The 25,179-nt window shown below is 42.0% G+C and overlaps 1 protein-coding gene across 1 annotated transcript in view; it reads right to left on the reverse strand.

Moving 5' to 3' along the window:
• Positions 1–25,179, reverse strand: part of LOC140725156 (deubiquitinase DESI2) — a 286,359-nt gene that overhangs the window by 31,924 nt on the left and 229,256 nt on the right. Inside the window, exons 3-4 of the mRNA XM_073040240.1 lie at positions 9,859–9,952; positions 1,983–2,124 (exon numbers count right to left, since the gene is read on the reverse strand). Of these exons, the coding sequence (XP_072896341.1) occupies positions 1,983–2,124; positions 9,859–9,952 (236 nt within the window). The remainder of the gene's footprint in view (positions 1–1,982; positions 2,125–9,858; positions 9,953–25,179) is intronic.

Raw genomic sequence — 25,179 nt, forward strand, 5'->3', positions numbered from 1 at the left:
CAGATACATTAGGGACAATTCAGAAACTACTAGATAGGCACGTGAATGATCAAAAAGTGAAGGATTAGTGTTGTGTACTTAATATTTCAATAACATTTGAGTAATCTTTGTGTGTGTATCTATATATATATACTCTTTTTCATTTACAGGTTATATGTATGAATGTGGGAATTGCATACGTCATCATGCTACCATGTGATATGCGCGCACCTTGCTAAAAGAAAACGCAGTCCCACAACTTTGGACTCCTGTGCCTTCCTTAGAATTAGTTTAATGTTTTGATGTTACAGAACCTAACAGTTTGGTAAGTTAAAAGGTCAGTACAACTGTGGGCTGAAGGGCCTGTACTCTCTTATAATATTCTGTGTTCTATGTTCTTTGAATCTTGTTGGCCAGATGGCCATGCATAATTATTTTCAAATATTTAGAGCTGTTGTTAACCACAGGGTCAAGTTCTTCATTGGCAGCAGTTGGCCCTGCTCAGCTGAAGAGCCAGTAGGGAAGTTGCAAATTGTTAGAAATTGAGATGCAGCATGGAATTCCGGCACCTCAAGCCTCGCAGCCAGCAATTCCCCGAGCCTAGTCAGGGGCAAATTACAATGACCAATTCACCTTCCAATGTTACGCCTTTGGACTGTGGGAGGAAACTAGAGCACCCAGAGGAAACCCATCCGTCGACGGGGAGAATAAGCAGACTCCTTACAGGCAGTGGCGACTATTGAACTTGGGTCACCTGTACTGTAAAGTGCTGTGCTAACCACTATGCTACTGTGCCACCCAAATTTCCTTACAAGGAAAATAAAGCCTCTTATTAACATTAGTAATGGTCCAAAGAAGAAGATGATCACAGAAAACAGGAAATTATTCTGTTATATTGTAGAATCAAAGATCTGGCTAATACAGAGGAGTTAACTGGAGGAAAGGATTAGAGAATTAATTCTGTGGTAACAGCTGAGAAATTTGCATAGCATTCATTTATAAATTTAAAAACTGGAAGTTACCAGTATATCTAAAGTTTGGTTATCAGATAAAGGCTGAATTATTTCAATAGGAATAAAAAAGTACTCAAACAGGTCATTTGAAAACTGGAGAAAAAAATCAAGTTAAGAATTCTGGTCAAAAGAATTGAACTTTACTGCTAACTCTCATTCACATATGACCTAATGAATAATTGCAGAATTTTCTGCTCTTATTTTAGACTTCTAGCATCCACAATTCATTGATTTCCAGTCCGAATTGCAAGATAGGGACAGAGGTTTAGAGAATGTGTTAGAATCATAGAGATATGCACAGAAAGCACCCCTGTGGTCCAACATGTTGTGTGAATGTCAGTGAGAACAAAACAGTGCTATTAAGTTGATTCTTCAGTGTTGAATTTTACTCTTTACACATAATAAATTACTCTGATTTGAAGGACTATAAAACTTGTGGAGCATAGTCACCAGCTTTACAAATGACTGGGGCCTGAAGAGTCTTATCCAACAACATTCCACTTTCCTCAAACAGTGAAAAACTGTTTAAGGTCAGAAACAAATGGGTGATGTTTTGTATTACCCCTCGCTAACAAGAATAAAGTAATAATGGATCTGCCTCCTCTAAGGATGGAGATACAATCTGAGAGAGTTATGCACAGGATGTGCGATTATCTATTCCATGTACTTCCGTGCATATTTCAGAGATAGGTAAAAGGAATCTTGGGACATGAAGACAAACTCAGCCAAGGACGTGACATGAATCTACTTTATCTTAATATTATGTACAGTCACACTTACAGTTAATAGTTTTGGCACTGGGGAATCCTACAGGACAAATTGGAACTTAATACAAAGTGCATTAAGTTTACAGCATGAAGTATATCCGTTTGACCATTTTACAAAATGCATTTAAAGGTATTCTTAGTTAATTAGTGCATACTTGTGTAGTTTCATATTTTATCATACAGGATTGTTAGAATGCATTGGGTAACACAGGCGTTCCCTTACCTCTGCCAGGCCTGCAGAGAAGTGGTTGCAGTTCTTGTGCATGAGATGGTAGGCATTGCCCTTGAACTCCTTCCCAAGTTCTTCAATAATTTTGTCAACATCTTCCTCTGTGAAGTCTGTGGTGCCAAGGGCGATGGCCTCTCTGAATGAAAACAACAGACTTCTTTTCAGGTTTACATTCTGCACATATAGATTCCCTGTGGCCATGCTCACAGATAGAAGATGTGTTGTGCATTTTGTTGAATATTATTGATGAACACCAAGAGAATAACCCAATTTTTGTACTTGTCAGACATGTTTAGAGATTTCTGGTGGTGCTAAAAGGGTGAATTCCCATAATTCTGTGAGAATTCTAGATCAGTAACTTGATTTTTCTGAATAAACATACAAATGTTTGTAAATTATAACTTGTAAGTATTTATAACATATTTCATATACTAAAAGATCAACTGGTTTTAACATATCCCTCATCTGATGATCAGCGGAGTAGTGGGACTCTGCCCAAATAAGCAGGCCTAGTACCCATTGCTATCCATGAAGTGGAACTGCTTATAGAGCTGAAGGAACATACCGTGAGAGGACAGGAAGTTTAAACCAATGGCAACTTCTCACCATCTTTAGCTCCTAATGTAACCAGCTGGGATTTTGTGGCTGTCTGAAATGAACCAGGACCACTGAGAAGATCTGTATACCTCAAATCACCTTGAGTATTATGAAAATAGGCAGGATGGTCAATGTGCAAACGAGGAAATCTGCAGACGTTGGAAATTCAAGCAACACACACAAAATGTTGGTGGAACACAGCAGACAAGGCAGCATCTACAGGAAGAAGCACTGTCGACGTTTCGGAAGGGTCTCGGCCCGAAACGTCGACAGTGCTTCTCCCTATAGATGCTGCCTGGCCTGCTGTGTTCCACCAGCATTTTGAGGATGGTCAATGTTATTCTTTTGTTCAAGAAAGGTAATAGGAAAAACACTGGGAATTATAGACCAGTGACTTTTATATCAGTAATGGGTAAACTATTAGAGAGGATTCTTAGAGACAGTATTTACGAGCATTGTGAAGGGCAGGTTGTGCTTCAAGAGCCTGATTGACTTTTTCAGGGAACTGACGAGAGATAACATGTTCTATGTTCCAGGTGACAAACAGATTGATGAAGTTGGAGCAGTGGATGTGATGTATATGAATCTTAGTGAAGTGTTTGATAAGGTTCCCCATTGTAGGCACAATCAGAAAGTCAGGAGACATGGAATTCAGGGAATTGTGGCTGCAAGCATTTGGAATTGGCTTGCCCACTGGAGGCAGAGGGTATTAGAAGACGGAGTGTATTTTGCCTGGAGGTCCGTAACTAGTGGTGTTCTGTAGGAATCTGTCCTGGGACTCCTGCTCTGATTTAGATGAGGAAGTAGGGTTAGTAAGCATGCAGATGATATAAAGGTTGGTAGTGCTGTGGACAGTGTAGAAGGTTGTCATAGGTTAAAAAGGGGAATTGATAGGATGCAGAGCTTGGCTGAAAAGTAGCAGGTGGAGTTCAATTCAGAGAAGTGTGAAGTGATACACTTTGGAAGGTCAGCCATGGAGGAGAATAGGATTCTTAGCAGTATGGAGGAACAAAGGGATCTTGGGGGCCTTGTCAGTAGATCCCTCAAAGTTACGATTTAAGTTAAGAAGGCATTTGGTGTATTGGCCTTCATTAGTTGGGGATTGCATTCAAGAGCCGCCAAGTAATGTTGCAGCTCTAGAAAACTCTGGTTAGAGTGCTCTTGGAGTGTTGTGTACATTTTCCATTGCCTCATTATAGGAAGGATGTGGAAGCATTGGAGAGGGTGCAGATGAGATTTACCTGGATGCTGCCTGGATTACAATATGTCTCATGAAGAAAGGCCGAGCAAACTAGGGCTTTGGAGCAAAGAAGAAAGGGAGATTATTTGATAGAGGTTCAAGAGGCATAGATCCAATGGATAGCCAGAGGCTTTTTTCCAGGGTACAAATGGATAATATGAGGGGACATAATTTAAAGGTCATTGGAGAAAAATCTAGAGGGGATGTTAGAGGTAAGTTTTTTTATACGCAGTGTGGTGTGCCCATGGAATGCCATGCTAAGGGTAGCGGTAGAGACAGGGACAATTAAGAGACTATTAGATAGGTACATGGATGAAAGAAAAATAGAGCGCTATGTGAACAGCAAAGGTTAGATTGATCTTGGAATAGGTTAAAAGCTCGGCACAATATTATGGGTTGAAGGGTCTATATTGTTTTGTGTTCTATGTTTTATGTTCTATGTTATTAATCAAGTGGTCCCAATTAACTAATACACATGTGTGCCAATTTGTCAGAGTCACAAAGTGGGTCACTACCTTTAATCTTCAACAACGTTACATTGAGATATTCCAAGGACACAACAATTCTCTAATGTGTAGCCATAAATATCAGCAAGGGTTTCCAACCAGCACATTGGTAAAAGGAACTGCATTTGATTCAGAGGCCCGAAATAGAGTGAACCCTGATTTCCAAAGCACCTTTTGAATCCACAAGCACTTCTTCAGTGATGACTGGACTCAATAAATGTTTTTACCAGGAGCTGGAGCTGAGGCAACGCTAAGAATTTTGATGGTGGTTAGGAACATGAAAAGGCAATTCATTCAACAAGATATAAAATAGAAATAAGCAGCAGAAAGTACTTATTGTAAACTTTAAATTTTTGTAAGAACTGTGATGGTGGGAAAACCTTCAGAAACAACTATCTGAAACAAAATGAATTGCCACCTGAAGGAAAATAGATTAATAAGGTGAGCCCATGTGGATTTATTAAGGGTAGATTATTGTTGATCAATTTGATGGAGTTTTCAGGTGAGGTAGCACATGGAACCAATGAAGACAATACAATTGATGTGTTGTATGTGCTTTATATAGTGTGTGTGTGTGTGTTTTCAGTAGCTGCTGTTGTTTTTTAAAAAATTTTCATTTACTGTAACAATCTGATTGATGGACTGACTATATCTTCCAGTCATTAACATTCACATGCTCATAAATAAATATAAGCAAGGTTGAAGCATATGGTGTGAAAGGGATGTTCATAGCATGGATAGGAGGTTGTCTAAATAAATGCAATACAGTTTTATGGTGAATTGACTGGAGGAAGGCAAACAATGGTGTTTCTGAAGGATCAGTATTAGAGACATTCCTCTTTCTGATCTGGACTAATGGGTGCAAGCCACACTTTCCAAAGTAGCAGGAAAATATAACAGGCTAGAAGAATGTCTGGAATGGATAATGCCGGGGTAATGTGGAGAAATGTGAGATGCTGCATTTTGGAAGCAAGAATGAGGAGAGGCAAAGTAGAATAAAGGATAGTGTCTGAAAGACCTGCAGAAATAGAGGGACCCTGAGAATCATATGTGCACAAATCACTGAAAGTGGCAGGGTGGATTGAGAACATATTTAACAAGTGTTACAAATTTTGGAGCTTTATCATTACAGGCATACAGTACAAAAACAGGGACATTATGCTGAACTTTTATAAAATACAGGTCCAGCTCCAATTGTGTTGAATTTTATTTGCCACAATTTGGGAAGGATATGAGGGCATTAGAGAGAGAAAAGAAAAGTTACAATGATGGAGAGGTTGGGACTGTTGTCTTTGTAGAAGGGAAGCTGAGGGGCAATTTGGTTGAAATAAATCAAATGGTAAAGAGACAGGACAGAGTGGTTATTGGTGAGCTGTACTCTTTAGTGGAAGGGTCAATGGTTAAAGATCATAGGTACAAAGCAAATGAAAAGTGTTGTGAAGAAAAGTGCTTTTACTTTTTGTGTAGCTGGAACTGGGTATCCTTTGCCTACAGATGTGCTGGAGGCAGGTTCCATTGTGGCCTTTGAAAGGAATTGCATAAATATAAATTGAGGTAAAAATTGTAGGTTTACAGGAGGGTGGAATTAGAAGGCTGCACTGATAGAGAGGTACCATGAACATGATAGGCTGAATGGCCTCCTTCCCTGCTATAAGCATTCCATAATTCCATTAAATAAAGTCCAGATAAATGAGTCATAGGTCCACCATAAAACTGGAGATTTTCCCTGTAGTTTAAAGCTGGTTTATTTTACACCTTCTACAATATTGATTTTGCAAAGATTTATAAAGTTCATCTTTGTTTGAGCATGATTATTAGGGGTGTTAGTGGCACTGCAGTTAGTTAGTCATGGGCTGCATGCTCCTGAATATCCAAGTGTAAATACGAGACCAACATCAAGGGGATATAAAACTAACAACCAAAGTAAATAAAGAGCTGCAGGCAGAGCTTGGACATTCATTATAGAGTTTATAGGGAGTTTTGCTGAGTGAAACATTCAACTACTTATAAATTTGATCTAGAAATTAAATTTTCATTAATGGAAATTTTAATCTGCACACATCAGAGTTCATTCATCCAAATTCTGGTGACCACTATACGTTTCAATTTGATCAGCACATAAACAATCAAGGCAATCCTATTCAAAATGAAAAATGTACGTACAGAATTCAGCTATTTTATTAAGAGACTGTTGAATGGATTTATTGATTTTTAGATGCTGACCTTTAATCTTAATTCATTTATATGTTCACTAGAGCAAGGAGCATTAGTACTCGGTGATGAGGCAGCTTTTCTGCTTCACCATCTGCTGGCAGCACTGGATGCTCGGTTTATGAGAAGCCTCTTTGCTTTGTCTCAACCGTGGCACTGCAGTTATTACCGCAGCCATTTTCTGCTTTGTGAAGCGGTAGATGAGATTGTCATGTTAAATGGTCAGTACATCATGCCACTGAGATTGCTTTTTTCATCCTGTGTGTCCTTCCAGCTAGAGCTCATTTCCATAATAACTAGGATATCTGGAAATAGACATGACAGGCTGCCTTCCTGGGCTGGGTTTGAACAATTCATAGACCCATTGTTGTACTCCATCTACCATGCTCTTAGCAATGAATGGACAGCCCAGCTGCAAAAACACAGCTATCTTGCAATGGTTAATGTTACACCTTTGCCATGCTTTCATTTGAAACTAGGTTCTCAGTTTGAACTTGACTGGACAAAACAACAGCTCCCTGAGGAAGAGGCTGTAGCTGTAGTTTCACAAAGAAAGACCTTCCTTAGTTGGATGAACAATAGACCTAGACTTTGCTTTTCAGCATACCAATGATCTGCAGCAAAGTGTCCTCCAGCACAGCGGTAGGAAGGAGGTCTACGTAGATATCAGGCAACTAACGGTGAAAGGAACCACGGCAGTGGGGGAATCCTCTCAACTTACTTCAACTTCTCACCCACTCCTCTTTCTCTCCCTTGGTTAATGACTCACATGCCAAAACTGTTCCTACTGAAAGAGTTGGAGATAAGTCTCACTGGACAGCAGGTAGAGCTGAGGAGCCTTCATCCTATTGTCTAAGGGGGCAAAGAAGGTGCAGGCTTACAGTTACTCAAGGTTATAAACTTAGCTGTTATAGACAATGCTATGTTGTTGAGATTAACTATGTCCAAAGCAGATATACAGTATGTTATCCTAGAAAATAGATCCTGCAGCGCTGTTTTATGAATCGGCACATGAACAGGAATTGATGTTATCTCTAGCAGATCAGACTGAGTGAAAACACACTGATCAAGAGACTGGGCACGTTGTTCCACGTTCCTGGTGTCAGGTGGATAGCTTGTTATATATCGCAAGGCTCACACTCAAGCTTAAAGCCCTACACAATGACTGCCATGGAACTAGGAGTACACTTTGCTTTCCTCACTGAAAGGAACACTCTGCTGACATCTGAAGACTTGGTAACCTTTGGAATTGGATGCTTTCTAATCAAAACTTCCAACATCCGCAGAGTAGGCTACAACTAATAGGCAGTGCTTTCTCCAACATATAGATGTTCACTCCAGGAGTGCCACTATGGGCTGCTCTCTAATTACTAAAGGTATTACGATGGCCTCGGTTTGGCCACTCAGGTGGGGGGGGGGGGGCTCATGGCAAAATACATATCCATCAGTGAGGAGTCTACAGGAAAACTTCATCTGATCTGCACCCTTCTGAAGTACAATTGCTCTGTATGTGCGTGCTTCTCAAAGGTGCACCACAGAGATTTGTGACTTCTCATGCTGTGACCTAGAGCCAAGCTTACAGCTTCCTTTGTCAAGGGGAAGGTATCAGTCGGTCTCTGCTTCCTGACCACTGGCCCATTCCAGGTCTATCAATGTTGATGCTTTCTGTAGCATAAGAAATGCCACCCAGGCACTCAACTCATTAAAGAATGAGCTCATATATTTGGATTTTGGTGACAGGAAGGTAAGCTGTCAAGCAACTGTCAGTATTGCTGGCAGGCTTCTTCACATGATTTCAACCTTTAGACACAGAACTGACTAACCCTGAATCACAATGGCCTGGCCCCCTACTATCTCAACTCCTCTGTGGTTTTTGCATATGGTTGGTGATTGCACTAGTGGAAGTGAAGGGACCATCACAAAAATCAGGGTATGCCAGGCATTCTGAGTAGCAATATATACTGCTGGTGATAAATCTATAAGGACCTTCTAAATGCTGAACTGCAATCCAAGTATGGATTGTAATCTCCCAGCAGCTGTACCTCCTCACTACAAATGAGTAATGAAGCAACAATGAGTAACCCAAAGTTAGAGCTGAAAATCACCATGATTTTGCGCCAGTAGAGTGATTAACATGAGAAGCTGTCTCTCCAGAGGGGGTTGCGTGTACAGAACTGAATATGCTGAAGTGAATTGAAAGCAAAGGAATCTAGTGCTTTCCCACCATATATGACGAATAAACTCTTTCTGGGCTTCAAGCTGGGTACAGGTATCGCCTGAAATAAAACTAGAGGAAAAGAATTTTAACAGAGATGAAGGTCTCAAAGTAAAAACTAGAATTTGATTGTAAACAAGGTGGGAGAGCGGAAACCTGATTGGATGAGGACTAACGAATCAGGAGCCATGGACTACAGGGGTATAAATACCACCAGATTAGACATGCCCAGGCATCAACTCCGAAGAAGATGGCAGAGTTTTTCATCGAAACATTGGTTATAATTGACACCTCTACCCTGCTGGAAGCCCAAGAAGAGTTTATTCGTGAATTGAAAGAGTTGTTATAAGACCATAAGATATAGGAACAGAAGTAGGTAATTCAGCCCATTGAATCTGTTCCACCATTCAATCATGGACTGATCCAAATCTTCCAATCATCCCCACTCCCTACCTTCACCCCATACCCTTTGATGCCCTGGCTAATCAAGAACCTATCTATCTCTGCCTTAAATGCACCCAATGACTTGACCTCCACAGCCACTCGTGGCAACAAATTCCACAGATTTACCACCCTCTGTCTAAAATAATTTCTCCACATCTCAGTTCTAAATGGAAGTCCTTCAATCCTGAAGTCATGCCCTCTTGTCCTGGACTCCCCTACCATGGGAAATAACTTTGCCATATCTAATCTGTTCAGGCCTTTTAACATTTGGAATGTTTCTATGAGATTCCCCTTCATTCTCTTGAAGTCCAGAGAAGACAGCCCAAGAGCTGCCAGATGTTCCTCTTACGGTAACCCTTTCATATTGGATCTGCTTAGGCATAAGTCACCAATTTCACTGGTTTAACCACATCCACACTCAAACGCCCCATATACAATAAAATCTTGTTTGATGGGTCGAAATGGATTCAAATACTAGTTGACTAAAATAATGACTAATTCACCACGTACATGCTATCATTAAATCCTTACTTCTTCATTTCACAAAGAAGTTAGACTAGTTCCTCCTGCAATTTTTTTTCCCTCCTTTGCAACTTACTGCATATGCATTGTGGATTTGCACATGCGGCATTGTGTTTTCTGCAAAATAATCCTTACTTGAATTTAAATGTCTCTCCCAATTCTGCAGCATTTCCAGGTGTGATCTCAAAGATTCCACTGAAAGAGTAAGGGTGGCCTCCGTAGGCATACTCTGGCAAAGAGAACAGAGAAAAGGCCACTTTAGTAAGGTTCAGCAACCCACAGTGATGAAACTCCTCAACAGACATTCACTAAGCACATGGCTTGATGGAAGCTAAGTGCTCCACTCCACTCCTGAAATTTCCTCCTGTGCCATAACAAAGCAATTAGAAGTCAAAGGAGTTTAGCATTTTTGGTTAAAGAGAAATGTAAATACTTAGCAGGGAACATAAACGAGAAGCAAAGCTGAAAGTAAATTTACTATTGAAGTACATATTTGTCACTGTATAAAACCCTGAAATCCATTTTCTTGCAGTAAATACAAAGAAATAGCAAAAAATCAAACAAAATAATAATAATAAACAAATAAGCAATAAATATCTAGAACATGGGATGAAGAGTCCTTGTAAATCTGTCTAAATGTTGTGTAAACAGCTCAGTGTTGGGGTGAGAAAAGTTATCTGTTCTGGTTCAAGACCTGATGGTTGAGGGGTAGTAACTGTTCCTGGCTCTGGTGGTGTGAGTACTGAGGATCCTGTACTCTCTTCCTGATGGCAGCTGTGAGAAGACAGCATTGCCTTGTTTTGGTTTGTAACTCCAAAGCATAAAATTACCTAATTAGACGAAAAGCAAGGGAGTCTGGAATGTGAGTCTAACTTTATTTTTATTTAAAGTGAGGCATACACGTACAACATGTTGGTGTGATGACATACCATTCACATACTTCATGAATATAACCATAATGAGTTATTTAAGCAAGCAATACATTTACAATATTACTCAAATATTACTGATATATTAAATACATAACAGTCCAGGATGGTGAAGGTCTCTGATTGTGGATATTACTTTCCCACAACAGCGTTCCATATCGATGTGCTCAATGGTGGGGATGACTTTACCTAAGATAGATGGAGCTGTATACACTAATTTTGTTGGCTTTTCTGATAAATGACAGTGGTGTTTCTATACTAGGCCATGATGCAACTGCACCATGCCTCTATAGAAGACTGTCCAAGTTTTAGATGACATGCCAAATCTTCACAAACTTCTAAGGAAGTAGAGGCGCTGCTGTACTATCTTGGTAATGGAATTTACATGCTAGATCCAGGACACCAAGGAACTTAAAGTTGCTGACTCTGTCCAGCTCTGATCCCACAATGAGCATTGCCTTGTGGACCTTGGGTTTCCTCCTCCAGGAATTAATAACCAGCTCCTTGGTCTCGCTAACATTGAGTGTAAGGTTGTTTTTGTGGCACCACTCAGCCAGGTTTTCAACCTCTCCCCAATATGCTGATTCTTCATCAGCTCTGATTTGGCCAGTAACAGTGGTGTCATCAGTAAACTTAAATATGGCATTGGAGCTGTGCTTAGCCTCACAGTCGCAAGTATAAAACAGGTAGAGTAGGGGACTAAGCACACAGCCAAACTGACTGAGGTCTGTAAGGGAGGAAATCGAGGATCCAGTTGCACAAAGAGGTATTGAGGCCAAGGTCTTGGAGCTTATTGATTAGTTTTGATCGGATGAAAGTATTGAATGCCGAGCTGTAGTCACTGATGAGCATCCTGATGTATATATCTTCTGTGTCTGAATGTTCCAAGGTTTCGTGAAGAGCCAATGAAATGGCATCTGCTGTTGACCGGTTGAGGTGTTAGGCAAATTGGAGAAATTCTGAGTCGATCCTCAGGCAGATCGTGTCTCAAAGCTCTTCATCATAGAGGATGTATATCCTACTGGATGATAGTCTTTGAGGCAATTTATCACTTTCTTCTTAGGCACCGGTATAATTGAAGCCTGCTTGAAGCAGGTGGGTACCTCAGACTGCCAAAGCAAGAGTTTAAAGATATCAGTGAACACTCTAGCCAGTTGATCGGTACACATCTTCAGTACTCAGACAGGAACGCTGGCTAGGCTGGAAACTTACCATGGCTTCACCCTCCTGAAATCACAGGTTCATAGAGGGCTGTGGGAGCTTATGGAGGTGCCCCCATATTTTGACAGTTAAAGTGAGCATAAAAGGCATTGAACTCATCTGGGGACAAATCCTTGTTGTCACTATGTCAATTGGTTTCACTTTGTAGGAGGTGATAGCACTCAAGCCCTATCACAGTTGTTGAACATTCTTCAATGACTTGGATTTGGTCTGGAATTGCCAAGTCACATGTGAGATGGCTTTCTGGAGATTGTACCTAGCCTCTCTGTAATTTACTTGGTCAGCAGACCTGAATGCCACTGATCTGGCCCTCTGCAGATTGCAGATCTCTTTGTTTATTTAGGGCTTCTCTTTGGGCAGTAATCTCTGGATTGCTGCTGGTGGCACGCACCATGAGGGTAAACATAAGATGATTTGGCAGATGAATGCGTGGCTGAGAAACTGGTGCAGGGGACAGGAGTTCTGATTTCTGGATCATTAGGATCTCTTCTGGGGCGGGGCGGGGGGAAGGTATGACCTGTACAAAAGGGACAGGTTGTACTTGAACCCCAGAGAAACCAATATCCTTGTGGGCAGGTTTGCTAGAGCAACGAGTATGGTAGGAGGATGGGATCCAGAGTGTTAGGGCTGAGGAAGGGCAGTTGGTTTACAAACAGAATCAGTGTGTAGTGAAACCGCTAGTAAGGACAGCCACCTGATGACAGGGCAAAACTGGAGTCAATGGGATGAGTTGCAATGTAAAAGGGGGACCAAAATCAAAAAGAATGATGAATACATGACTGAGGTGTCATATTTGAATGCATGCAGTATACAAAATAAAATAGATGAACTTGTAATACAGTTACAGATTAGCGTGTATGATGTTGTGGGCATCACTGATTTGTGTCTGGAAGAAGATTATAGCTGGGAGCTTAATGTCCAAGGACACACATTACATCAAAAGGACAGACAAGTAGGAAGAGAAGGTGGGCTGGCTCCACTGGTAAAAAGTGAAATCAAATCACTAGAAATAAGTGACATAGGGCCATAAGGTGCAGAATCATTGTGGGTTGAGCTAAGCAAACTGTAGAGGTAATAAAGACCCTAATGGGAGTTATATATAGACCTCCAAACAGTAGCAAAGATGTGGTTTACAATTTACAACTGGAGATAGAAAATGCATCTAAAAAGGCAATAGTATCATAGTCATGGGAGATTTCAATACTCAGGTAGATTGGGAAAATTAGGTTGGTGCTGGATCTCAAGAGGGGGAATTTGAAGAATGCCTAAGAGATAGCTTTTTTAGAGCAGCTCATTGTACAGCCCACAGCTATCCAGGATTGGGTGTTGTGCAACAATCCAGAATTGATTAGACAGCTTAAGGTAAAGGAACCCTGAGGAGGCAGTGATCATACTAGGATAGAATTTATAATATGAAATATGAGGAGAAGCTAAAGTCGGATGTTTCAGTATTACAATGGAGGAAAGGGAATTACAGAGGCATGAGAGAGGATTTGGCCAAAATTAATTAGAAAAGAACATTGGCAGGGATGATAACAGAGCAGGAATGGCTAGAGTTTCTGGAAGCAATTTGGAAAGCACAGGCGTGTGACGTGGGGCAGTGAAGCATGGAAGATTTAAAAGGAACACAGCCTTATACAGCGGGCAATATCGTTTGTGGGCAGCAGAGCAAGCCAGGAACACAGTGAAGGCTTAAGGGCTTTGGCTCAACGGGCTTAGGTGGAAAAGGGCGAGGCAAGGTAGGTTTAAGTTTCAGTTTTTCTTGTTATTTGAGGAAAGGGGGAATTATGAGTGTGAAGGCAGCTTGTTGTTCTCAGTGTCAGATGTGGGAGGTCCTGGAGTCTCCTAGCCTTCCGGGCGTCCACACCTGCACCAGGCGTGCCGAGCTGCAGCTCCCAACGGATCATGTTAGTGAACTGGAGCTGCAGCTCGATGACCTTCATCTGATCAGGGAGAGTGAGGAGTTGATAGAGAGGGGTTACAGGCAGGTGGTCACACCAGGGCCACGGGAGGCAGACAAGTGGGTAACGGTTAGGAGAGGGAAAGGGAAGAGAGTACCCCAGTGGCTGTACCCCTTGACAATAAGTACTCCCGTTTGAGTACTGTTGGGGGGGGGGCAGCCTTACTGGGGGAAGCAACAGTGGCCGTGGCTCCAGCACAGAGTCCGGCCCCATAGCTCAGAAGGGTAGGGAAAGGAAGAGGAAGGCACTAGTAATAGGGGACTCTATAGTTAGGGGGTCAGACAGGTGATTCTGTGGATGCAGTCAGGAGACCTGGATGGTAGTTTGCCTCCCTGGTGCCAGGGTCCGGGATGTTTCTGATCGTATCCAAGATATCCTGAAGCGGGAGGGTGAGGAGCCAGAGGTCATGGTACATATAGGTACCAATGACATAGGTAGGAAAAGGGAAGGGGTCCTGAAAGGAGAACGTAGGGAATTAGGAAGGGAGTTGAGAAGAAGGACCACAAAGGTAGTAATCTCGGGATTACTGCCTGTGCCATGCGACGGTGAGAGTAGAAATGGAATGAGGTGGAGGACAAATGCGTGGCTGAGGGATTGGAGCAGAGGGCAGGGATTCAAGTTACTGGATCATTGGGACCTCTTTTGGGGCAGGTGTGATCTGTACAGAAAGGACGGGTTGCACTTGAATCCTAGGGGGACCAATATCTTGGTGGGGAGATTTGCTAAGGCTACTGGGGAGACTTTAAACTGGAATGGTTGATGGGTGGGAATCAAATTGAAGAGACTAGAGGAGAGGAGGTTAGTACACAAGTAGAGAAAACTAGTAGACAATGTGTGAGGGAGGATAGGCAGGTGATAGAGAAGGGGAGCGCTCAGATCGAAGATATAGGGGAGAAGGAAGAAAAAGATACTAAAATTGTTTGCACTGTTAGGGATAAACAGAGAGTAAGAGGTGGAGAATTTCTTAAATGCATCTATTTTAATGCTAGGAGCATTGTAAGAAAGGTGGATGAGCTTAGAGCATGGATTGATACCTGGAAATATGATGTTGTAGCTATTAGTGAAACATGGTTGCAGGAGGGGTGTGATTGGCAACTAAATATTCCTGGATTTCGTTGCTTCCGGTGTGATAGAATCAGACGGACAAGAGGGGGAGGTGTTGCATTGCTTGTCAGAGAAAATATTACAGCGGTGCTTTGGTAGGATAGATCAGAGGCCTTGTCTAGGGAGGCTATTTGGGTGGAATTGAGGAATGGGAAAGGTGCAGTAATACTTATAGGGGTGTATTATAGACCACCTAATGGGGAGCGAGAATTGGAGGAGCAAATTTGTAAGGAGATAGCAGATATTTATAGTAAGCACAAGGTTGTGATTGTGGGAGATTTTAATTTTCTACACATAGACAGGGAAACCCATACTGTAAAAGGGCTGGATGGTTTGGAGATTGTAAAATGTGTGCAGGATAGTTTTTTGCAGCAATACATAGAGGTACCAGCTAGAGAAGGGCAGTGTTGGATCTTCTGTTAGGGAATGAGATAGGTCAGGTGATGGAGGTATGTGTTGGGGAGCACTTTGGGTCCAGTGATCACAATGCCATTAGTTTCAATATAATTATGGAGAAGGATAGGACTGGACCCAGGGTTGAGATTTTGGATTGGAGAAAGGCTAACTTTGAGGAGATGCAAAAGGATTTAGAAGGAGTGGATTGGGACAGTTAATTTTATGGGAAGGATGCAATAGAGAAATAGAGGTCATTTAAAGGTGAAATTTTGAGGGTACAGAATCTTTATGTTCCTGTTAGGTTGAAAGGAAAGGTTAAAAGTTTGAGAGAGCCATGGTTTTCAAGGGGTATTGGAAATTTGGCTTGGAAAAAGAGATCTCTACAATAAATAGAAAATGAAATAGAAAGCTCTACAATCATGAGAAAATGGTGGCGCGACAGCAGCATGCGCGGCCACTCCAGGATGAATGTCTGTTATCTGTAAGTAGGGGCCGTGCACAATCCTGATTTGATGGGGATGGACAGGAGAAGCATGGAGGAACATCTGGTGAAACTTCTGACATGCCTGTTTTGCTGAAGATATGAGGTTGCTTTGGTGAAAATAAATCTGTAGGGTTTCTACAGGTATATTAATAGCAAAAGGATAGCAAGGGATAAAATTGGTCCCTTGGAGAATCAGAGTGGACAGCTATGTGTGGAGCCAAAAGAGATGGGGGAGATTTTGAACAATTTCTTTTCTTCGGTATTCACTAAGGAGAAGGATATTGAATTGTGTTAGGTAAGGGAAACAAGTAGGGAAGTTATGGAAACTATGATGATTAAAGAAGAGGAAGTACTGGCACTTTTAACGAATATAAAAGTGGATAAGTCTCCAGGTCCTGACAGGATATTCCCTAGGACCTTGAGGGAAGTTAGTGTAGAAATAGCAGGGGCTCTGACAGAAATATTTCAAATGTCATTAGAAACGGGGATGGTGCCGGAGGATTGGCGTATTGCTCATGTGGTTCCATTGTTTAAAAAGGGTTCTAAGAGTAAACCTAGCAATTATTGGCCTGTAAGTTTGATGTCAGTGGTTGGTAAATCAATGGAAAGTATTCTTAGAGATGGTATATATAATTATCTGGATAGACAGGGTCTAATTAGGAACAGTCAACATGGATTTGTGCGTGGAAGGTCATGTTTGACAAATCTTATTGAATTTTTTGAAGAGGTTACTAGGAAAGTTGACAAGGGTAAAGCAGTGGATGTTGTCTATATGGACTTCAGTAAGGCCTTTGACAAGGTTCCACACAGAAGGTTAGTTAGGAAGGTTCAATCGTTAGGTATTAATATTGAAGTAGTAAAATGGATTCAACAGTGGCTGGATGGGAGATGCCAGAGAGTAGTGGTGGATAACTGTTTGTCAGGTTGGAGGCCAGTGACTAGTGGTGTGCCTCAGGGATCTGCACTGGGTCCAATGTTGTTTGCCATATACATTAATGATCTGGATGATGGAGTGGTAAATTGGATTAGTAAGTATGCAGATGATACTAAGAAAGGTGGTGTTGTGGATAATGAAGTAGGTTTTCAAGGCTTGCAGAGAGATTTAGGCCAGTTAGAAGAGTGGGCTGAAAGATGGCAGATAGAGTTTAATGCTGATAAGTAAATGGTAGGGCATTGAGGAATGCAGTAGAACAGAGTGATTTAGGAATAATCGCGAATAGTTCCCTGAAGGTGGAATCTCATGTGGATAGGGTGGTGAAGAAAGCTTTTGATATGCTGCCCTTTATAAATCAGAGCATTGAGTATAGGAGTTGGGATGAAATGTTAAAATTGTACAAGGCATTGGTGAGGCCAAATTTGGAGTATTGTGTACAGTTCTGTTCACCGAATTATAGGAAAGATGTCAACAAAATAGAGAGAGTACAGAGGAGATTTACTAGAATGTTACCTGGGTTTCAGCACCTAAGTTACAGAGAAAGGTTGAACAAGTTAGGTCTTTATTCTCTGGAGCACAGAAGGTTGAGGGGGGACTTGATAGAGGTATTTAAAATTATGAGGGGGATAGATAGAGTTGACGTGGATAGGCTTTTTCCATGGAGAGTAGGGGAGATTCAAACAAGAGGATATGAGTTGAGAGTTAGGGGGCAAAAGTTTAAGGGTAACACGAGGGGGAATTTCTTTACTCAGAGAGTGGTAGCTGTGTGGAACGAGCTTCCAGTAGAAGTGGTAGAGGCATGTTTGGTATTGTCATTTAAAGTAAAATTGGATAGGTATATGGCCAGGAAAGGAATGGAGGGTTATGGGCTGAGTGCAGGTCAGTGGGACTAGATGAGAGTAAGCGTCGGCACGGACTAGAAGGGCCGAGATGGCCTGTTTCCGTGCTGTAATTGTTATACGGTTATATGGTTATAGGATAGATATAAAGAAGAAGTATTCTAAAGCAAGGATAATGAAACTGTGGCTGACAAGAGATGGCAAAGTCAACATAAAAGCCAAAGACAGAGCACATAATATAGCAAAAATTAGTGGGAAGATAGAGCACTAGGAAGCTTTTAAAACACCAACAGAAGGCAGCTACAAAAGTTATAAAAGTAAAAGATTGAATACAAAGTTAAGCTAGCCAATAATATTAAAGAGGATACCAAAAGTTCCTTCACATATAAAAAGTGTAAGAGATGAGAATAGATATTGGACTGTTGGAAAACAATGCTGGAGAGGTAGTAATGGGGGACAAGGAAATGATGGACAAACTGAATAAGTATTTTGTATACGTCTTCACTGTGGAAGACACTAGCAGTATGGTGGAGGTTCGAGGGTGTCAGGAGGCAGAAGTGAGTGAAGTTGCCATTACTAGGGAGAAGGGGCTTGAGAAACTGAAAGGTCTGAAGGTAGATAAGTCACCTGGACCAGATGGTCTACACCCCAGGGTTCTGAAAGAGGTGGCTGAAAAGATTCTGAGGCTTGTAATGATTTTTCAAGAATAAATAGATTCTGGCATGGTTCTGAAGACTGGAAATTGCAAATATCACACCACTGTTCTTGAAGAGAGAGAGGCAGAAGAAAGGAAATTACAGGCTCGTTAGTCTGACCCTAGTGGTTGGGAAGATGTTGGAGACGATTGTTAAGGATGTGTTTCGGGGTTCTTAGAGGCACATGATAAAGTTGGCCAAAGTCAACATGATTTCCTTATGGGAAAATTATGCCTGACAATTCTGTTGAAATGCTCTGAAGAAATAACAAGCCGGATAGACAAAGGAGAATTGGTGGATGGTGTGAACTTAGATTTTCAGAAGGTCTTTGACAAGGTGCCGCACATAAGGCTGCTTAACAAGTTAAGAGTCTATGGTATTACATGGTATCATGGATAGAGGATTAGCTGATTGGCAGGAGACAAAGAGTGGGAATAAAGGTAGCCTTTTCTGGTTGGCTGCTGGTGATCAGTGATATTCCACAGGGGTCTGTGTTGGAACTGCTTCTTTTTATGTTATATGTCATTGATTTTGATGAGGGAATTGATGGCTTTGTGACCAAATTTGTGGATGATACCAAAATAGGTTGAGGTCACATAGTGTTGATGAAGCAGAGAGGGTACAGAAGGACTTAGACAGACAGGAGAATACAAGTGGCAGATGGAATACAGTGTTGGGAAGTGTATGGCCATGCATTTTGTAAAAGAAATAAAAGTATAGGCTATATTCTAAATGGAGAGAAAACTCAAAAATCTGAGGTGCAAAGAGACTTGGTGTCCTTGTGCAGGATTCCCTGAAAGTTAATTTGCAGATTGTGTCAGGGCTGAGGAAGGCAAATGCAATGTTAGTACATATTCATTTTGAGAGTTTCAGAATATAAAAGCAAGGATGTAATGTGAAGGTTTAAAAGGCACTGGTGAGGCCTCATTTGGAGTACCGTGAGCAGTTCTGGGCCCCTTATCGAAGAAAGGATATGCTGACTTCGGAAAAGATTCAAAGGAGCTTCATGAAAATGATTCTGGGATTAAAAGGCTCATCAGTGGAGGAGTGTTTGATCGCTCTGGGCCTGCACTCACTGGAATTCCTAAGAATGGGATTGGGGATGGTCTGATTGAAACCTATCAAATGTTGATAGGCCTTGACAGAGTAGATGTGCTTCCTCTGGTGGGAGTGTCTAGGACCAGAAGACACAGCCTCAGAATAGAGGGACGTCCATTTGGAATAGAGACGAGAAGGAATTTCTTAGCTAGAGAGTGGTGAATCCGTGGAATTTGTTGCCATAGACAGCTGTGGAGGCCAAGTCATTGGGTATACAGTGCTTAAGGCAGAGGTTGATAGATTCTTGATTAATTAGGGCATGGAGAGAATCATGGAGATGGGAGGAGATTAGAACTGAGAGGGAAAATGGATCAGCCATGATGAAATGGCAAAGCAGACTTAATGAGCCAAATGGCTTAATTCTGCTCCGATATCATCTAGTCTTATGGTCTAAGACTCTGAATGATTTTGTGGGAACACACTCATCTACAACTATTTTTATAAAATCCGTGATAACAAGGATTATTCATTCAGATCCCTTGATAAGTGTTTGAACACTGCCCAGTTGACCAACTTAAAACAATCCAGTATCCACCCCTCTGTCTGCCCTGCCCATCTCTTTGTTGTTTTGCTCTTCAGATAGAAGGAGGATAGCCAGACCATCAGATTTCCCAAAATGTGATCAAGGCAATGAACAGTAGGCATTTCTAATCGTAGTATAACAGTAGTCATTTGTGTTGGGATCCCTTGTGCTGAAGGTGATATGTTGATGATAAATGACCAGAGACTTTGTCAAATAAGCCTGATTGAAAGTCCCTCTCAATGATTTGAGAAGTGTTGGGGTAGGCTGTTTCATGCTTGCAAATCGCCACACTCAATACCTCATGTGCTTGCTTAACACTGGCCTTTGCTTGTACGTAAACTGTGGTCAGGGTCACGGAGGAGAACTATCTTGGTATGTAGAATGGTTAGTGCTTAATCATTAGATGTTCCAGATCAGGGAGCCAAGAGTGTGACAAGGCAGTTTCCTCTGAGCACTCCAAAGATTTTATCCTGAAATACAGACCCCCAGCTTTTGCCCACTTTGAATCAGCAGTCCAGTTTATCTGTATATCAAGAAGCCCTCAGGTCTTCCTAACGTATTCAGCTTATCCGAGTTGAGTCAGGTCTCCATGAAATACAGGACACAGAAATCTCTCATTTCCCTCTGATATAGCAATGTTGTCCTTAGGTCTTCTATCTCCAGTGACTATACATTTGCTAACAAGATACTGGGTAGGGGAAGTTTTACACCCCGGCATTTCAGTCTGGCTTGGGGTCCCCTCCTCCCCTCCTCCCTTGCTTCTGGACATGGTCTCTTCATCCACTTAAAGGTACCATACCTGCATTTCTGAGAATTAAGTATGTAGAGTCCTTCAGAAGATTGTACATTTTTGTACATTACATGGTAAATGGTAGGGCATTGAAGAATGCAGTAGTACAGAGTGATCTAGGAATAATGGTGTATAGTTCCCTGAAGGTGGAATCTCATGTGGATAGGGTGGTGAAGAAAGCTTTTGGTATGTTGGCCTTTATAAATCAGAGCATTGAGTATAGGAGTTGAGAAATAATGTTAAAATTGTACAAGGCATTAATAAGGCCGAATTTGGAATATTGTGTACAGTTCTGGTCACCGAATTATAGGAAAGATGTCAACAAAATAGAGAGAGAGTACAGAGGAGATTTACTAGAATGTTACCTGGGTTTCAGCACCTAAGTTACAGGGAAAGGTTGAACAAGTTAGGTCTTTATTTTTTGGAGCGTAGAAGGTTGAGGGGGGACTTGATAGAGTATTTAAAATTATGAGGGGGATAGATAGAGTTGACGTGGATAGGCTTTTTCCATTGAGAGTAGGGGAGATTCAAACAAGAGGACATGAGTTGAGAGTTAGGGGGCAAAAGTTTAAGGGTAACACGAGGGGGAATTTCTTTACTCAGAGTGGTAGCTGTGTGGAATGAGCTTCCAGTAGAGGTGGTAGAGGCAAGTTCGGTATTGCCATTTAAAGTAAAATTGGATGGGTATATGGACAGGAAAGGAATGGAGGGTTATGGGCTGAGTGCGGGTCAGTGGGACTAGGTGAGAGTAAGTGTTCGGCACGGACCAGAAGGGCCGAGATGGTCTGTTTCCGTGCTGTAATTGTTATATGGTTATATTGTGAAATTACTAGTTCATTAAGAAGATTCAAAAGTAGATTACTTAAAGGGGAATTACAGTCTGAAGACTGCAGTGAAAGCATTTCAGAGTAATTATATTTAAAAGTTTTGTAAGCTGTCTGCAGAGCATTGTTGTGTTTCACCAGTGCCATCTTGGATCAGGGTATTAAAGATTTATCATTAGAGCAATAGCATTAAGAATCAGAATCAGGTTCATGTTGTGAAATTTGTTAACTTAGCAGCAGCAGTACAATGCAATACCTGATAATATACAAAAATGTGAATTATAGTAAATATACAGTATATACATTTCCAAATATAAAATAGTTAAATAGTAGTGCAAAAAAATAGAAATAAAAGGGCAGTGTGATGATGTTCATGGGTCAATGTCCATTCAGAAATTGGATGTCAGAGGGGAAGAAGCTGTTCCTGAATCACTGAGTGTGTGTCTTCAGGTTTCTTTATCTTCTTCCTGATGGTAAGAATGAGAAGAGTCCTGGGTGGTGGTGGGGCCTTAGTGATGGACGTCACCTTTTTGAGGCAACGTTCTTTGAAGATTGCTTGGATATTAGAGAGGCTAGTGTCCATGATGGAGCTGGCTAATTTTACAACTCTCTACAGCTTACTTCGATCCTGTGCAGCAGCCCCCCCATAGATGACAGTCATGCAGCCAGTTCGAATGCTCTCCATGGTACATAATTGGCGCACCAATCGTGAATTGGAAAGCTCCAAGTGAGGAGGCGGCGTACAGGTCCGGAAGTGAAGTTTAAAAGGAGAAAGCTTCACGGAAAATCGGCTATAACCGGCGCACCAATCATGAGTTGAAGAGTTCTGAGAGAGGAGGCGGTGCACAGGTTCAGGAGCGAAGTTTAAAAGGGGAAAGCTTCGTGGGAACTCGGCTATAACTGGAGCACCAATCGTGAGTTGGAGAGCAGGGAAGGTTCAGACATAAAAGGGAGACACTGCCTAGTGGAGCAGTCATTGATGGAGTGGTCTGAGGCAGTGTGGTAGGGCTTTGGTTCATTCAGGCTTCGGCGAGGTAAGTGGACTTCATTTTTTTTCCTTGCTTTTTTTTGGAGGAATAGAGACCATGTCTGTAGGGTTAGTACTTTGCTCTGGGTGTCAGATGTGGGAACCCTGGGAATCTTCCAGTCTCCTGGATGGCCACATCTATGCCAGATGCACTGAGATGCAGCTCCTGAGAGACCATGTTAGGGATCTGGAGCTGCGGCTTGATGACCTGCAGCTTATTAAGGAAAGCGAGCAGGAGCTACAAGGAGTTAGTCACCCCAAGGCTGCAGGAGTTAGATATGTGGGTGAAGCGAAGGGAAGAGCTCAGACAGTGGAGAGCACACCTGTGGCCATCCACCTCAGTAATCGTTATCTCATTTTGGATGCTGTTGAGGGGGGTGACCTGACAGAGGACGACCACGACGATCTGGTCTCTGGCACTGAGCCTGGTTCCGTGGTGCAGAAGAGAGAGAAGAAGATGAGGAATGTGGAGTCATATGGGATTCCATAGTGAGGGGAACAGACAGGAGGTTCTGTCAGCCTAAGAGAGATAGCCACATGGTGTGTTGCCTCCCAGGTGCCAGGGTACGCGATGTCTTGGATCTGGTGCAGAGTATTCTGAAGGGAGAGGGTGAACAGCCAGAAGTCTTGATACACGTTGGTTCCAATGACATATGTAGAAAAATGGAGGAGGTCCTAAAGGGAGAATTCAGGGAGTTAGGTAGGAAGCTGAAAAGCAGGACCTCTAGGGTAGTAATCTCAGGATTTCTGCCTGTGCCACGTGCTAGTCAGTGCAAGAATAGCATGATCTGGCATATTAATGTGTGGCTGAGAGACTGGTGTAACGGGCAGGGCTTCGAGTTCCTGGATCATTGGGGCCTCTCCTGAGGGAGGTACGACCTGTACAAAAAGGACGGGTTACAGTGAACCCAAAGGGGTCCCATATCCTAGCAGGCAGGCTTAATAGAGCTGTCAGTGAGGGTTTAAACAAATTTGGCAGTGGGATGGGAACCAGAGTGATAGGGCTGAGGAAGGGGAAAACTGAAATAAATCAAAGATAGTGTGCGACAGAGATGATAGGAAGGACAGACAGGAGGTGAGGTGAGTTACAGGGCAACAGAGGCATGGTGCAGTTAAAACAGAAAGCAACAAATACTGGACTGAAAATACTAAATTTGAATGCATGTAGCATAAGAAATAAAATGGATGATCTTGAAATTCAGCTACAGGTTGGCAAGTATGACATTGTGGCCATCTCTGAAACTTGGCTAAATGACGGCTGCCATTGGGAGCTGAACATCCAAGGATATACGGTGTATCGGAAAGATAGGTTAGTAGGCAGAGGGGGTGGTGTGGCTCTGTGTTTAAGAAATAATATTAAATCATTAGAAAGGGATGTCATAGGATCGGAAGGTGCAGAGTCTCTATGGGTTGTTTTAAGAAAGGACCCTAATGGCAGTTGTATACAGGCCTTCAAACAGCAGACGGGGTGTGGATTACAAATCACAGCAGGAGATAAAAAAGGTGTTTCAGAAAGGCAATGTCATAATAATCGTTGGGAATTTTAACATGAAAGTGGATTGGGAAAACCAAGCCAGTACTGAACCTCAAGAGAGAGATTTTGTAGAATGTCTAAGGGGTGGCTTTTTAGAACAGCTTGTTATTGAGCCCACTAAGGGATCCGCTGTGCTGGATTGGGTGTTGTGCAATGATCCGGAGGTGATAAGAGAGCTTAAGGTTAAGGAACCCTTAGGGAACAGTGATCACATTATGATTGAGTTTGCTTTGAAGTTTGAGAAGAAGATACTAAATTCCAATGTGTTGGTATTTCAGTGGAATAAAGAAAATTACAATGGCATGAGAGGGGAACTGGCCAAGGTTGACTGGAAAGGGACACTAGCAGGAAGGATAGCAGAGCAGCAATGGCTGGAGTTTCTGCAAAAAATGAGGGAAGTGCAAAAACAGATATATTCCAAATAAAAAGAAATTTTCAAATGGAAGAAGGACACTACCGTGGCTGACAAGTGAAGTCAGAGCCAAAGTAAAAGCAAAAGAGAGGGCATACAAGGAATCCAGAGCTAGTGGGAAGATAGAGGATTGGGAAACTTTTAAAAACTTGCGGAAGGAAACTAAGAAGGTCATTAGAAAGGTAAAGATCAATTATGAAAGGAAGCTGGCGACTAATATCAAAGAAGATACGAAAAGCTTTTTGAAGTACTGCATAAAAAAGGGTGAAAGAGAGTTGAGTTAGATATAGGACCAGTAGAAAATGATGCTGGAGATATTGTAATGAGAGATGCAGAGATGGCAGAGGAAGTGAAGGCGTAGTTTGCATCAGTCTTCACAGTGGAAGACATCTGCAGTATACTGGACATTTGAGAGTGTCAGGGAAGTGAAGTATGTGCAATGAAAATTACGACTGAGAAGGTGCTCGGGAAGCTTATGTTGCACGGAGCGACTGAGGAGAACTCATGTACAGGCACAGAGATTGAGTTGGGGATGCTGGCGCAGACATAAACGTTGAATAGCAAACAGGAGAAGTCTTGACACGGAGATGGGGTTTTCATGGAATATCTTGAAACTGGAGATGAACTTAGAACTAATGGTTCTAAGTGGTCAGGAAACGAAGTTATCACATGGGAATAGACCAAT

Source organism: Hemitrygon akajei, chromosome 3, assembly GCF_048418815.1.
Source record: "Hemitrygon akajei chromosome 3, sHemAka1.3, whole genome shotgun sequence".
Classification (NCBI taxonomy): Eukaryota; Metazoa; Chordata; class Chondrichthyes; order Myliobatiformes; family Dasyatidae; genus Hemitrygon; species Hemitrygon akajei.